Source organism: Schistocerca cancellata, chromosome 1 (assembly GCF_023864275.1).
Source record: "Schistocerca cancellata isolate TAMUIC-IGC-003103 chromosome 1, iqSchCanc2.1, whole genome shotgun sequence".
Taxonomy (NCBI): Eukaryota; Metazoa; Arthropoda; class Insecta; order Orthoptera; family Acrididae; genus Schistocerca; species Schistocerca cancellata.
This window is the reverse complement of record NC_064626.1, coordinates 1057100466-1057117929: the sequence shown is the minus strand read 5'-3', so window position 1 is coordinate 1057117929 and position 17464 is coordinate 1057100466. Positions and strand designations below refer to the sequence as shown.

Genomic DNA, 17464 nt, shown 5'->3' with positions numbered 1-17464 from the left:
ACAATACATATGTAGAATTGTGGACAGTTGGGAATGTGAGTCTCACGGGAAGCGTACAAGGGATAAGTGCCTGCAGCCGCGCTATTCATCTGTGTCCTCGGTGGCTCAGATGGATACAGCGTCTGCCATGTAAGCAGGAGATCCCGGGTTCGAGTCCCGGTCGGGGCACACATTTTCAGTTGTCCACATCGAGGTATATCAACAACACCTGTCGGCAGCTGAGGTTTTCAGTTAGTCATCATTTAAACTGTCATTAGTCTATTGTCGTTGGGTTTTACCTCTGCTATTAAATTTAAAATATTTTTGGGGACTGCAAAAGCATCTCCCAGATGAGGTGTATTATGAAGTATTCTTAAATCACTTTTACACTACTGGCCATTAAAATTGTTACAGCAAGAGGAATTGCAGACGATAAACGGGTATTCATTTGACAAATATATCATACTGCAACTGACATGTGATTACATTTCCACACAATTTGGACGCATAGATCCTGAGAAATCACTACCAGAACAACCACCTCTGGCTGTAATACCGGCCTTGATACGCCGGGGTATTGAGTCATACAGAGCTCGGATGGCGTGTACAGGTACAACTGCCCATGCACCTTCAACACGATACCACAGTCCATCAAGAGTAGTGACTGGCGTATTGTGACGAGCCAGTTGCTCGGCCACCATTCACCAGACGTTTTCAGTTGGTGAGAGATCTGGACAATGTGCTGGCCAGGGTAGCAGTCGAACATTTTCTGTATTCAGAAAGGCCCGTACAGGACCTGCAACATGCGGTCGTGCATTATCCTGCTGAAATGTAGGGTTTCGCAGGGATCGAATGAAGGGTAGAGTCACGGGTCGTAACACATCTGAAATGTAACGTCCACTGTGCAAAGTGCAGGCAATGCGAACAAGAGGTGACCGAGACGTGTAACCAATGGCACCCCATACCATCACGCCGGGTGATACGCCAGTATGGCGATGACGAGTACACGCTTCCAATGTGCGTTCACGGCGATGTCGCCAAACACGAATGCGACCGTCATGATGCTCTAAACAGAATCTGGATTCATCCGAAAAAATTACGTTTTGCCATTCGTGCACCCAGGTTCGTCGTTGAGTATACCATCGCAGGCGTTCCTGTCTGTGATGCAGCGTCAAGGGTAGCCGCAGCCATGGTCTCCGAGCTGATAGTCCATGCTGCTGCAAACGTCATCTAACTGTGCAGATGGTTGTTGTCTTGCAAACGTCCCCATCTGTTGACTCAGGGATCGAGACGTGGCTGCATGATCCGTTACGGCCATGCGGATAAGATGCCTGTCATCTCGACTGCTAATGGTACGAGGCCTTTGGGATCCACCACGGCGTTCCGTATTACCCTCCAGAACCCACCGATTCCATATTTTGCTAACAGTTATTGGATCTCGATCAACGCAAGCAGCAATGTCGGGATACGATAAACCGCAATCGCGATAGTCGGTCAACTGCTGTTTGTGTATGAGAAATCGGTCGGAAACTTTCCTCATGTCAGCACGTTGCAGGTGTTTGAATGATCTGAAAAGCTAATCATTTGCATATCACGGCATCTTCTTCCTGTCGGTTAAATTTCGCGTCTGTAGCACGTCATATTCGTGGTGTAGCAATTTTAATGGCCAGTAGTGTACTTTTAAAAAGACGGTAATTACCTAAATCCATGGTGTTATTGCCCATCATTCGTGCTTCTTGAAGTGCCAAAATTTGAATCTTCTGTTCTTTTAATGTATATCCCAGTTATGATGTTTACCTGCTTGCAAAAGTGTTTGTATGTTACGTGTTGAAAAAAATGTATTTGTTTTGGTTTTAAGTTGGCCAGGGGACTTTTGAATCACACTGCATTTTAACCTGGCAGCTCCAGGATCCGAAAGACTAGTTGTAATACTACTAGTGGATTGACCACCTGGGGTAATATTGTGATTATGAAAACGCTCCATGATGAGTTTACCTGAAACTAGGAGGGGTTGAGTAGCCTCACTGAGTGAATTCACAGTGTTGAGACTGGAACAATTTGTTCCAGAATATAAGCGCCACTGGTGAAGAGACACTGACCACCTTGCCGCTTGCTACAAGACAGATGCAAAGTGGATTTGGTCTTTTTTTCTTTGTCCGGGACTGCTTGTTCTGTGTTCGCATCTGTCCACCATATCCGGTGGAACGTTCACTATCCGCCACCTGCGACCCATACAATACCCTGGCCAAGGTCGGCTTCTTAGACTTCTAGTTACAAAGTCTTGAAGCCTGGAGTAGATCTCTGTAAATGTAGATAAATTCCGAATAATCCCGGTAAACAGGAAAATAAATCCTATTGCAATATTATTATGAATCGTAGAGGCCTGCACATGTACTATGGACACACCATAAAAGGAGATGGTGTCAAGTATTCTAGAACACTGATCTGATATTTTTGGTGCTACATTAGTGCGCCGGTTACAAGAAGAAATTTAGAGATTGCACTGCTGCAAACGAACAGTCAGGCATACGAATGAATGACACAGATGTTCAGGGAACTAAAATGGAAACATTTGGTGTGACGTCATTCTCGAGAAACCATGTCTGATAAATTCAAGAGGACAAGTATTCGAAGTATGTTTTACTAAAAATCTGGTGGCCTACGTCATATCTCTCGCGAGGTGGTCATGAAATTAAGGTGTAAGAATTTACGGGGCGAAAGGAGAAAACAAAACCTTTAACTAATATAACTGCCAGAATTCTCAGTGTAGACATACAATCACAGCGAAGAAAATTCTAGCTAAAACGGGTCACAGTGCACATATGCTCTCAAAGACCACCTTATCTGCGTAGTTAACTTTTAATCGGCCATTTGTGAATTGTAGAAATGGAGATAACATTCGCGATAGTTTTACTTAAACAATCTCAAAAATTACGAGTCGTACTGCTAAATAATGTGGGGGAAGATAAGTTCATACTTGTCAGAACTTCAACGCCTACGGACGTCGGTCACAAAAGCGCCAAGACGCAACGACACGAAATGGTGTTACGAATAAACGATATAGCATTTCAACACATTAAAGTCAGTCGTGTCATTTAACTGTAGGGACGCGATGCAGTTCAAAGCCGACTCACTTCACATAATGATTTTTCATGGCCTTTCAAGTTTTGGTCTGAAACAGTAGTTTCTACCACTATTACTCCAATGGACCCAAATTTCTGCGTTTTTTGTTGTGATTTCTATCAAGTAGTTGATTTCGTAGATTTAGCGTACTCTGCTGCGTTTATACCGCCTTCTGAAACATAATGTACTTTTTGCTTTCTGAAACTCATGGACGCACCCAAGCGCCAAGAATTTACATCTGTCGTTATTCTTCCTTCTGCTTTTTGAGTCTACACATAACATTGCTTTAGTTGTGCACAGAGACTTTGAGTAATAATGTCGATCAAGAGTGAACGACTGCTGCCATTTCACCGAGTCTTCTGTTGATTTCACCATTAGAAATCTCCTCTCACTACAACGTCAAGGACTTGGGAAATCTGACGACTAACTTCTGAGTAAAAAAACTGTCAGAGCAGATATAATCTTCGGCCAAAGCCATTAGTGGAAGAAACTTTTTCACACTTAACGCAATCGTTTGAAAAGTGAAGTTGCAGAAATAACTAAAGCGTCAATAGCCTATTTAGCATTAGTAAAATTACTTTCATTTTAGCGAAAACTTCTAGAGAAATCTTAGAGAATATATATGTGTCCCAAAATGCTCTGCTAGTGTCTCAGTAACGAGTGTTAAGTTAGCTAAGAAACCTGTAACGCATGAGAATATTTCTCACCGCTGCCTTTCTGTTGCGTGTTACAGTTCTGCACGCACCAAGAGACGTCGGATAAGGCCGTGTTCCCGACGTTCGCCCGCACGCGCCCACCGGATACGCAGATCTCAAAGTCGGTGGCTTCCGTGCTACTGGCGTTCAACTGGACACAGGTAAGAGCATTCAACTCGACGCGCAAACCATCAACTCCTTCTGTTATACATTCTGGTATTATACTGACAATGTATCGTTGTGCAATATAGCCATTTACACACCTACACATTGTGAAACAAATGATGCAACAATATGGGAAGTCCTTGCAGACTAATTACGAGTCAGGGAACGTAGTTAAAGTGAAGCCACTACGTACCTGCGTTGTCCAGTGAGGTAACGGAAATGGCGTCTGTGCGTAAGCAACACTACTACATCTTTATTGCCGGTCGGTGTGGCCGTCCAGTTTAGACGCTTCAGTCTGGAACCGCGTGACCGCTACAGTCGCAGGTTCGAATCCTGCCTCGGGCATGGATGTGTGTGATGTCCTTAGGTTAGTTAGGTTTAATTAGTTCTAAGTTCTAGGCGACTGATGACCTCAGAAGTTAAGTCACATAGTGCTCAGAACCATTTGAACCATTTTTTTTTTACATCTTTATTTCGTTAGCCACATTTTCTACCGCAAATGAAACAGTTTTGATTGCGATAATTTTGTGCATCAGGAAAAAGTAGTTCGAGTTACTACTACAATGCTCAGTCCCAGATTAATAACGGAAACGTTTACCAAAACGAAAGTGAATCGGTTTTCTACTTCGTTGGATATCTTATCGGTAACAATATCCCCCCCCCCCCCTCCAATAGCACCGCGCCTTCGACTCCATGACTGAGAGTCCCTCAACATCAGTGCCCCTCTTTAGTTTTCTTACAAAATTGGGATTAATCAATTCTAATAACCCCTACTTTCACTCCTCTACCCGCTTCCCCCCCCCCCCCCCCCCCACCCACCCAAACCGTCAAATTCTGCACCTCTCCCTTAGAAATTCTTTAAAATAAGAAAACAGATCTAAGAAATTTCTGTTTTACTTCCAGTTTGGTGAGCAATACATTGAACGCTGACGAACATGTCGTGACGTATAATACGTACTAAACCGTTAACACTGGCATGGAATATGTTTTTTGAAACTTTTACTAACTGCATATCGGAGCCACAAACACACTGCATGTAAGATGAGAAAATAAAGGCTCATTGTTGAACCTCTCATTTTTCAAAAAAAAAAAAAAAAAAGCATTAGCAAAATCTGGCGCAAAACTCGAACCGCTGTCGTATCCGTTTTTTTTGCAATAAATAAAATATTGTGGAAACTGAAAAATTTGGTTTCTCTCACAGCAGAGGTATACAAGTTGAATCACTAACTATTGCCACCAAGAATTACTCCGAAAGTATGACAGAGGCTGAAAAGTTTGTGAGACAGAAGATGCATGGGACAACGGGGGAGTTAATATGATGTTGACTTTTTGTTGTTAGGTGTGGTCGCTTCAGAGATATGAAGGTGAACAATGAAGAAATTACGATAGACAGCCATTATCATTATGCCACTGGCCAAAGTCGTTGATTAACAGTACAAATATAATTTGAAGCTGTATTTTCACGCACGAAACACCATATCTCGGACCGAGCGAGGTGGCGCAGTGGTTAGGACACTGGACTCGCATTCGGGAGGACGACGGTTCAATCCCGTCTCCGGCCATCCTGATTTAGGTTTTCCGTGATTTCCCTAAATCGTTTCAGGCAAATGCCGGGATGGTTCCTTTGAAAGGGCACGGCCGATTTCCTTCCCAATCCTTCCCTAACCCGAGCTTGTGCTCCGTCTCTAATGACCTCGTTGTCGAAGGGACGTTAAACACTAACCACCACCACCACCATATCTCGGATACAATGAGTCACAAAAAGCTACACTCACATGAAATGTTACACAAGAGGTAAAAGAACTTTAAAACTAGTATCAGTAAATCTACCAGTCATCTATCCGCTTAGGTGTCTATACTTACCTGAAAAACGAACCTGCGAATTTTGTATGGTGTAGCATCAAGATCTCTACTAAATATTTCCGCTCCAGTCTTTTATGGCATTCTAGTGACAATAACAGTAGAAATCCATGAAAACGACTTGATAGCAATGACCCGTTTGTTCATCGATACGTAATTTGCATCCATATCTTGTCGTTGGCAGGATATCTAGACTCAAGAAAATCCTATTGCTGGAGATAAAGAGACCTTCACTTCACATGTGATGTCGCTATCTTTGTATGATATTAGTTACTTTCCGGTATATTTTTACCCACCTATTAATGCCGTTTAGGACCTCAAGGACAACGAAGTGCTTTCCGTTTAAAATAGCCAGTTTTTAGTAGTAAATTGACGCTTATGACTTTACTGTTGTTGCTCTAAAGGCTCAACAAATAAAATGCAGAAGCTGAAAAAGACAAGTCATGAGAAAATAATAACAATATTTCCATGTGGTGCGACTTGCGTATCCCTAATCTACCTTACCTATCCAACCGGGAAAAGGGTACCAATAGTTTAAAATGGAATCCGAACCACCTGGCGATACTGGCAACTACTCACGTTGTAGAGAGATGAAACCGACATTAAAGACTGTATGAAAACATCCGCCTTAACACTATACCTTTGTCTTTGTGAGTGTATGTTATGACTGATTTGCAATTTTTTTATGACCAGTAGAGGTTTTGCCGTCACATCGCTCAGATGTGGGAAGAATTGATAAATAAAAATAAGACACAAATAAAATAATCTGGAACCGTGATGGACCTTAGATACAGAAGAGACTGGAACAGCAGATTACGTCCACATGCTAACACCTTTTTTTGGTCTTTTTCACTGACGCACATGTACATTACCATGAGGGATGAGGTACACGTACACACGTGGTTTCCGTTTTCAGTTACGGAGTGGAATAGTGTGTGTCCCGACATGGCAGGTCAATAGATGTTCAATGTGGTGGCAATCATTTGCTGCACACAATTGCAATCTCTGGCGTAATGAATGTCGTACACGCCGCAGTACATCTGGTGTAATGTCTCCGCAGGCTGCCACAATACGTTGTTTCATATCCTCTGGGGTTGTAGGCACATCACTGTACACATTCTCCTTTAACGTACCCCACAGAAAGAAGTCCAGAGGTGTAAGATCAGGAGAACGGGCTGGCCAATTTATGCATCCTCCACGTCCTATGAAACGCCCGTCGAACATCCTGTCAAGGGTCAGCCTAGTGTTAATTGCGGAATGTGCAGGTGCACCATCATGCTGATACCACATACGTCGACGCGTTTCCAGTGGGACATTTTCGGGCAACGTTGGCAGATCATTCTGTAGAAACGCGATGTATGTTGCAGCTGTTTGGGCCCCTGCAATGAAGTGAGGACCAATGAGGTGGTCGCCAATGATTCCGCACCATACATTTACAGTCCACGGTCGCTGTCGCTCTACCTGTTTGAGCCAGCGAGGATTGTCCACGGACCAGTAATCCATGTTCCGTAGATTCACTGCCCCGTGGTTTGTGAAACCCGCTTCATCGGTAAACAGGTAGAACTGCAACGCATTCTCTGTTAATGCCCGTTGACAGAATTGCACTCGATGATTAAAGTCATCACCATGTAATTGCTGATGTAGCGACACATGAAACGGGTGAAAGCGGTGACGATGCAGTATGTGCATGACACTACTTTGACTCAGTCTACCGGCTCTCGCAATGTCCCGTGTACTCATGTGTGGGTTCATGGCAACAGCAGCTAACACACCAACTGCACCCGCTTCACCTGTGACGGGCCTGTTACGGACCCGATTGCGTGCTACGACCATACCTGTTGCGTACAGTTGGCGGTAGATGTTTTGCAATGTGCGGCACGTTGGATGCTCTCTGTCCGGGTACCGTTCTGCATACACCCTGCAGGCTTCAGCTGCATTTCGTCGACACTCGCAATAGATGAGTATCATCTCTGCCTTTTCAGAGTTCGAATACACCATGGTCGCAGTTCCTACAACACTACACTATCACAGACGTCTGGTAACACATTGTACTACAGTTGGTCTGCGTACGGAGACGAATGCAGAATAACAATAGCAATAGCAATGCGGACACTGCGACAGCTAGACCAAACCACAACAGTGCACTACAGCCACACTCGTAAACACGGTCGTCATCGTAAACATGTCCTTGCAGATGCTGCTCGCCGACCGTGGCCCGTGTTTGTTACAACACGCAACTGAACGTCGGAGGTTTCAAGCGTCAACTTTAGGTTACAATATCTCCGGATGTAATTAACATTTTACAATGCAACAAACGGCACTGATTACGTATTTGTTTATATGTTCAGATGTGCTAACAAAACTAACGTGGTTCCATTTAAAAAAAACGTAGGTTTGTGTTAAGAAACATACTTCCGTGCATTTTTGTATGGTTTGTGTTACACAATTACACTAGCGCCTCTCCTCACGTACGGTTTGTGGAATCGGTTCGTCAGTATTTGATGTGGTTTACGAAATATATCCAGCGGTAACGTTAGGTGACTCACCCTGTATACTAGCGTGTCTGCCAATTGGCAGTAACGTCACATTTTCACCTTTTACAGTTTATCTCCCGTTAGAACTTCCTCATTGATATTATCATACCACACATAGTTTACGTCTGACGTGAGGATATTGGTTTTTATGCCCTTCGAGATATTTTTTGCAAATTTTTGGTTGTACGTTGTAGCTCCGTAAGGATTCACAGTTGTTCAATACTTGTATATTACTTGGATGTGGCATACTGTTGAGGGGCTTCGGGTTTCTTGTAGATAACTCATTTCCATATAACACTTACAAGCATAGGCTAGTTTGGCATTAGCTGTCAGCCTGAGGTTTTTAGCGGCTAAGATTCTGAACAGGTATTTGGTCATACTCATGTGGTCGCTCAGCAACATTTTGGAAGTTTGTTTTATAAACATTTCGGTACACTGTGAACAGGCACCCTTGACACAAAAAGTGTCACCACTGCAAGCCAAAGTCATCGTATGAAGTGAGAATCTGAGAAGGTTACCTCTCCATACTTAACAGTATACGGCAGTCAAAATTTTATGTAAAATGCCAGAAGGAATTGGTACCACTACTACGATGTGATATGTGTGATATGTCTTCCTGAGTAGTGGCGGCTGCTGTGTATAAGAGCCTGAGAACACCCTATCTTTCGACACCTAGCGGATTTATTGGTTATTTTTCTGTGAATGATGTTAAACGTACCATGGATGCTCCAATCAGAAAGATATGGCACACATCTATCACATTACTGTTCCTCAAGACTCTGTGAAACTTGGCAACAGGGTCCCGAGCACACCATCAGTTGCGCACGTCTGAAGCAGCTTTTGCTGCTCGGGTTGCGTAATTACCTTACGGGACAAGTACATACTGTTTTGATTAGCAATGTGCATGACTCACGACGTGCACAGCTAGCCCTTGCCACTCAACTAGAAGTTTACATTAGTGCCACCAGGTGGTAACACATTAAGGTAGACTTTTATAACTGTTCGCTTGGCCTAAATTAGCGAGATAGTACACTCTTCAGATATGCTAATTCACTCCTCATATACTGCAGTAAAATCAGATCGGTCGTCAGCATATGTTAAAGTTGTACTGACAGTAAACCTATTTTGTGGGTTTCTGAATGAGTTATACTATGTTATGAATTTTATCGTGGGTAATACATTTGAGGCGCTGCGAAGGGAAACTTCTCATCGCACTCGCCTCGGATTTTGTGCTAAGAGTGTCCAGTGGACAGAGCGTCGAAACTTGAACACAGGTCAAGCATGAAAGCAGGAAGAAGGGGTACTGAACGGTTAAAAAAAAAGCAAAATAAAAATTAAGATTAGGGCACTAGTCTTTCGGACGGAAAACACAATTAAAATCGCCCAAAATTACATTATCTCAAATGTCCATTAGCAGATTCACTATTTCGTCACTAAACCAAGCGCTTATGTCACGTATGCCTGCGAAGCCAGTAGGAACACATGTAACGGGCTATCAAAAAGTTTTATTGCACTGATACAGGTATGTGGGCAGGGGATTAGTGTGCCATTTGTACATGCGTATGGTAAATGTGGAAATGTGAACCATGGCGACGTTAGTACCAAACCCGTCCATTCCTTTTTTTTCCCTTGGCTTTTTTCTTGTCCTTTTCTCGGCTGCCGAACAACAAACACCGGTAGACATCCACCAGGGAGTGAAGAATGAGGCATACATTGTACAGTGAGAAAGAAGAAGTCCAAAAAAACTTCCGTAAAGAATGCTGCTGCTTCATGGTAACGCACGTCCCCATATCGCAAATTTCGTAGCGCAGGGGCTACGTCAACTCAAACTGGAGGCACCCGAACACCCATCCTTCAGTCTCCATCCGTCTCCATGCGATTGTGCGATTATCACGTCCTCATTCCCTTGAAAAAGGCCTTGAAGGGTCGCCGATACCTGTCGGACACCATATTTTACTAACCTGAAGCATCGGTGGGATGGTTGCGACATTGTTCACGACAATTTTGCCTTATTGGCGTATCCATTCTGAACTGTGTGACCTTTGAAGGGAAGGGTTTTGATTGCGCCCCCTCTTCCCCCCCCCCCCCCCCCCTATTTACTAAGAGAAGGTCGTGGATTTTCGCTGCAGTCTCTCTGCCACTTTCGAGTACTAACGCTGCTTTGTATGGTGGGTTCATCTTACACATTACTGCTATTCGCTAATCCTGTCCAATATTCATGATAACATCATATCCAAAGATGAGATTTTCACTCTGCAGCGGAGTGTGCTGATATGATACATCCTGGCAGATTAAATCTGTGTGCCGGACCGAGACTCGAACTCGGGACCTTTCCTCTCGCGGGCAAGTGCTCTACCATCTGAGCTACACAAGCACGAATCATGCCCCGTCCTCACAGCTTTACTTCCGCTAATACCTCGTCTCTTACTTTCCAAACTTCACAGAAGCTCTCCTGCGAACCTTGCAGAACCTGGAAGAAAGGATATTGCGAGACATGGCTTAGCCACAGCCTGGGGGATGTTTCCAGAATGAGATTACTGTCAGAATTGCTTTAGACAGCGAAACGTCCGAGTGGAGGTGGTTGGATTTATAAAATAAATAAGAGGTATACAAATTAAAGTTTATTTCATTTTATGTCCCGAATTTATCGAGTAAAGAAGTGGCCACCAGCGTAGCAAAAACATATCATCATGCTACCGAAGAAGGAAAGAAGAGATGTATATGAAACCTGTCGCACTTAAAAACACATATCGTAACCTCGAAAATTGCCGATTAATACAAAGTTAAAAAAGAATATCAATTTCGAGTTAGAAGTAAATATCTATTTAAATATTTCTAACTGTCCTGAAAGTAGCGTAACACTAATTAAAAATGTTAATTAAAAAATAACTCCTTTCTTGGTGAGTCTACATCGACCTTTCCAATCACATACAGAATCTACTGAAAAAAAAAGTCAAATCCTTTGGGAAAAGGTCGTATTCAGAAGGACGAACGAAAAGGTTGCAGCCGGCCGCGGTGGCCGAGCGATTCTAGGCGCTTAAGTCCCGAACCACGCGGCTGCTACGGTCGCAGGTTCGAATCCTGCCTCGGCCATAGATGTGTGTGATGTACTTAGGTTAGTTAGCTTTAAGTAGTTCTAAGTCTAGGGGACTGATGACCTCAGATGTTAAGTCTCATAATGCCTAGAGCAATTTGAACCTTTTTTTTGTGAAAAGGTTGCAATTTACCATTACTGTTGTTCGGCTTATGTGATGAAGAAGAAAGGAGGATCTGGTGCTAGGTGAAACTTATAAGACCTGCAGAATGAGACAAATACAGTTTTTTTCGTTTTGGAGGGGGGGGTGGGGTATCGACGGAAAGAATGAAAATAGTTTGCGAAGAAAGATGAGACAGACACTGGTAAAAGGCAAAACCGCAAGAACAATTTGTAGCAACCAAACATTTAAGATCTGATAATATAGATTGTACTTCAGAAATTGGCTGCAAACTAAGCAAAGTGATAAGGTAATAAATGAAAGGATTTTATGGAAAAGGTCTTGCAACATCATTGCTGCAAGAACGAACAGGTTAATGAGGCCTATGCTATATGAATAGTAAAAGAGTCTTGGTGGGAGCACGAAAAGGAAAATCCTGAGCAGAAAAAAAACTGCTATTTGTAAACTGGATTATCAGGGATGTTGATTGGCGGTGAAACTATCAACACAAGAAATGTATAAATGAACGGTTCCACCTAATCAATATAAAGACCAACAACCTAGGGACCATACTGCCATGCCACCTGAGTGTGCTCAACACCACATGTCAAATGCATATGTAGACATCAGATTATGTGCTACCAGCAGACTGCACAGGGTTCGCGTGAGAAGCACAAAGTATCTGCGACCGGACGACTTGTTTGATGTTGGGGTGGTAAATTATACACACTAACCTTCCTTGTGAATAATTCTAGCTGTTAGTGGGAACAGTGGGAACAGTATCAAAATCCGTACAGTAGTTTATGAGATTATCTTGAACATACAGTCAGAAGAAGGGACGGTGACATTAATTGAAAATATACATAGATATCGACCTTCATCTTTTACAACACTTAGTTTCAAAAGAGCTAAGACTGCAAAGCACTTACATGTTTCTTTTCAGTGCTTGTACGTCCAGTATGCGTTGCTCAGTCTTTGTCCTTCTTTCTGTAGTATCGAGGCAATACGGGTCTCGACAAGAGGAATGGATGTAATGGTTCAAATGGCTCTGAGCACTATGGGACTTAACATCTGTGGTCATCAGTCCCCTAGAACTTAGAACTACTTAAACCTAACTAACCTAAGGACATCACACACATCCATGCCCGAGGCAGGATTCGAACCTGCGACCGTAGCAGTCGCGCGGAATAGCTGTAATACTTTACATATTTCGTACTGAAATATCTATTGACTTCCTCTTTGACAGACACTTAACAAGTCGACGTTCCGACACAGTTCTATTCTCAGACCAGAGAGCGATGCTGTATCGGCTTTGATTTCTTATTTCCTTTTTCACATCAGTGAAGTAATCGCAAGGTACGTCAACGATCCCTGCTCGGAGAATTTACCTTCTCGTGACGTCTTCTCGTTTTTGTCTTACAATTCTGTGGAGAGGTCGACAGTGGTTGTAGGGAAGAGTCTTGCAATAACTACAACACGACAATCCGGATGCATTCTTCCGTTGAAGCTGGGCACTCGAAGAACGATTTTATTTGTCTGCTAGCAGTAGCAGGCCACGCTTTACTGTGACTCATTCTGCTTAAAACGGAAAGAAATAAAAGAGAAACCACACGTTCCTAATATGTATGGGAATTGTATATACATCATAATCTCCTTCACTCCCCTGTCCATCCCCTCCCTCTCCTTTCTTTGTTCATCTCCTCTTCCATCCCGCTGTCTCTGTCCGTGTTTTCCTCCCTCCTCTCTCTCCTTCCCCTTCTGCCCCTTTTCTCTCCCCCTCACTCTATCACCTCCTCTCCCTTTCTTTATCTACCTCCTTCTTCATCTTCTCTCTTCTTCTCCTCATGCACCCGCTCTCTATCTCCTTCTCGTTTTGTTTCTCCGTTTCCTCCCACCTCCCTGTCCATCTTTGCTTTCCCTTCTCTCTAACCCTTGGCCTTGTTGTTGCAAATTCAGATTCTGTAGTGGTATTCTAATCATAAACCATAAATACAACTTTCCGGTTTGCTTACAGCGTTTCACTTTTGTGTATTTTCTAACATCTCCCTGTCATTAAATTTATATAAATTTATGTATTACATATATCCAAAAACGGTAAATATAAACATTGTGTCAAAATTTCAAAGAAATCGGTCAAGGACTTTCGGGCAGTAACGATTTTGAACAAACTAGCGTTTACATTTTTATAACGATTTCCTTTTACTCCATATATATCACATATATGCCAGATGTCGTTCCAGTAGGTATATAAAAGCCTTGAATATTCGAATGCAATGCTGTGTTAACATTTCAAAGGAATCCGTAACGAACTTTTGTAGAACTGAGATTTTGAAGAATCGAAGATATACGTTTGTACTTACGTAGACAATTCCTAATCACAAATCTTCGAAAGTTTTTGGCCGAATACTCTGACATTTTAAACGAATTTTATCCGTAGTGGATGCTGCTGAACTCCGTGACTGTTCCTCTATAGGGTGTAGAAAAATTTCCGCTACCAGTCACAATAAAATGTTATTTATTTGTAACACGACCGGTTTCGGGCCTGCGCCCTTCTTCAGGTGTTTATCCATTCATGTACATGTTTATATGCTGGAGATCACTGTATAAATACAAAAAAAAATTGCTGGTGACTAAACAAATACAAGTGGGACAATTGTAAGTGGCAAGGCAGCATTTGTCGAAAATATATTTGTGCTTAATAAAGCTGAAAAATCATTATTATAGTTACGCTGTGGTGACCCTTTCCCCACTTAGTTACACTCTTATTATCATTTTCCTGCCAGATTAAAACTGTGTGCCGGACCGAGACTCGAACTCAGGACCTTTGTCTTTCGCGGGCAAGTGCTCTACCATCTGAGCTACCCAAGCACGACTCACGCCCCGTCCTCAGAGCTCTACTGCTGCCAGTACCTCGTCTCCTAATTTCCAAATTTCGCAGAAGCTCTCCTGCGAACCTTGCAGAACTAGTACTCCTGGAAGAAAGGATAATGCGGAGACATGGCTTAGCTACAGCCTGGGGGGTGTTCCCAGAATGAGATTTTCACTCTGCAGCGGAGTGTGCGCTGATATGAAACTTCTTTCTCCCAGGAGTGCTAGTTCTGTAAGGTTCGCAGGAGAGCTTCTGCGAAGTTTGGAAAGTAGGAGACGAGGTACTAGCGTAAGTAAAGCTGTGAGGACGGGGCCTGAGTCGTGCTTGGGCAGCTCAAATGGTAGAGCACTTGCCCGCAAGTGGCAAAGGACCCGAGTTCGAGTCTCGGTCCGGCACACAGTTTTAATCTGGCAGGAAGTTTCATGTACATGGATATATAAACACCTGAAGATGGGCACAAGCCCGAAACCGGTCGTGTGACACATAAATAACCTTTTATTGTGACTGGTAGCGGAAATTTTTCTATACCGTACTCTGAAATTTTGACACAACTTTGCTTTGGAATACGCCTGTGTTCCTGTATACCTTTTTTAATAATTGTAATATGTAATGTTTCTATAAATTTTATAATTAGGAAACTTCTTACAAAAATTCTGAAAAACGTGCATATATATTTACTATATCTTATATTAAATAAATAGATACATAAAAACACGCCTTTATTAGAATTCAACGTTCTGTCAAAATTTCAAAGCACTCAGTCGACAGCTTTTGCAGATACACGATTTTGAACAAACGAAAATTTACGTTTTTTTTATATAGGTGTGGGAAATATGAACTGTAAACGTTCTACGGCGTTTAATTTTCTTGTTGTTACGTTTCCAACTTATAAATTCATTATGTAGTGACGACTATTGTTCTGTTTTTCTATCCAAAAGTAGTGTAATAACAAAAAGCAGTTCCGTAGAAGATTTGTAGTTTGTGTTTTTCGTTCACAGTTTGTATTTACGTTTTGATTGTATCACTTTCTTTGACGTGAATACTACCAAAGACCGCTTGACATTAAGGAGTGATCCTATGTTCAGGCATATAAAAATCTGTCAGTGAATTTCAGCTTTTTGCAACGAGTTTACGCGTGGTACTGTGAAGTCACGGCAGCCTATGGCCCAGGTGATACAAGCCGAAGCTCGGGACGCAAAACTGAGAGGAATGACAGAGACGCCCAATTAGAAGATTTGTGTACGTGCGTAACACAGTTAGTAGCGGAAAGTCACACGGTTAATAACGTACGAGTAAAAAGGGAGAGAGGAGGCGCCAAATAATGCTTCTATGTTCTCGAACCAGCCCTGTATGAGGTTATAGGAGTCCCCAGATTATACTATCCCATTTTCCATCAACTTCGGAAAACAGTTTAGTATATTGCAAACAAAACTATAATTTCCATTTACGCGTAATTTTCATAAGACTTTTATACTTCCGAGAATGAGATTAAGTGTTACGCCACGTTTTCCTGAGTTGCATCATTTTAAGTGCTCTCATTGCCGAATCTCCCGGTGCCTGAACTATTCTTGCTGCGTCTTACGTCTAGTAAAAGGGGCACAGCATCCGGTCCATATTTTGAGAGTGCTTTCGCGAAGGGAGTACGCAGTGCCGAAATGAAAACATACTATTTTTCCACAACTGTTCTAATGTTCCGTGTGTACACTTCCGTGCACATAAAACGATACTCTTGCAGTTACTTTAGTAATTAAAAATCTTCTGTTAATGTAATGTTTTACAACTCTAGAATTCGCCAAATCACATATATTATTTCTCAAGTCAGGATCTTTTTTTCTCACCACATACTAATCGTACAGTGATGAAATGAGATATCATTAAAAAGGTTTTCTAACGGCCTTCTAAAATTGCATACCGAGTTTGCGCTTAAGCTTACTATTTGTTGAACATTTTAGCACAAAGGCGACGTTTGACTGTCATAGGCAAAAGGGCATCATGGATTCCCAGCTTCATAGCCATATTTTACGAAGCTAATTTATTAATCACGAATAAGAGACTCCCTTTTCATATTATCTTTTTACAAATAGAATTTTATTTATTTTAAAGTAATTATTAACTGGATAATTTGTATACACCCCATTGCCATAGATAATGTACGTGACCACTGTGACAGTCCATTGTTTTTGTCCGTCTTACAAGTTGACTTTTCTAAACTAATATAGTTTACGAAACGACAAACATTGCCGCCTTGAATTTTGATTTACCTGTTGCTACTACAGCCTAACATGCTTACTCTATTGAAATTGTTCGTCGAGTTAAAGTTATTGGTTATGAGGCCTTACCGACAGTCCCTCATGTCTGCCCGTCTTACAATCCAGCACAAACATTCCGAAAGCAAAACACAATTCTGGATACTTTTTCGACACAAAAATATATTGGTAACTGCTGCTTCTACACTATACTTATGCGTTACTACTGTAGCATAAAATATAAAATGCATTTAAACTCCCAAAAGGCAGTTTGAGGTTACTGCGGCCTATGTGATATACCGAATAAGATGAGAACACTACTTTCTAATCTTCACATGTCGCAGGGACAAATGCTTCAAAAAACGGGATTTTATTTACCAGATCGTGTCTTTACTCAAGGATAACTGTAGCCTTTTTAAGGGTAACTAAATCAACTAACATATTTCTATACCTTAAAGGAAACAAAAAATAAAATGTACACGAAGATTACATTCTCACGTCAGATATAACCTCACCTAGGTGTTATAATGCTCTGTAAATAACTTTGTTGAAAAGTAAGTGCATGGAAATGCTTATACAAGGAAGTAAGAAGTAAGTCTCGTTAATTCATTATTATTAGTTGACGCCGTTCTGTTCACTTTTAAAGATGTTTTCTCTTCATTCTCACAACCGCACTTATCCCAGCGACTACAGCTATTCCAGATACTGTCATTATTTAAATCTATCGAAGTGTGAAAGTTTCCACTGGTTCCCTGGCAAACAAATATTCAGAGATGAAAGTCCTTCCTTACGACAACTC

General features: G+C 42.1%; 1 protein-coding gene across 1 annotated transcript in view; it reads left to right on the top strand.

The window, feature by feature from the left end:
* LOC126162937 (guanylate cyclase 32E) overlaps window positions 1–17464 on the top strand; it is a 935168-nt gene that overhangs the window by 328362 nt on the left and 589342 nt on the right. Inside the window, exon 4 of the mRNA XM_049919769.1 lies at window positions 3836–3958. Coding sequence (XP_049775726.1) covers window positions 3836–3958 — 123 coding nt within the window. The remainder of the gene's footprint in view (window positions 1–3835; window positions 3959–17464) is intronic.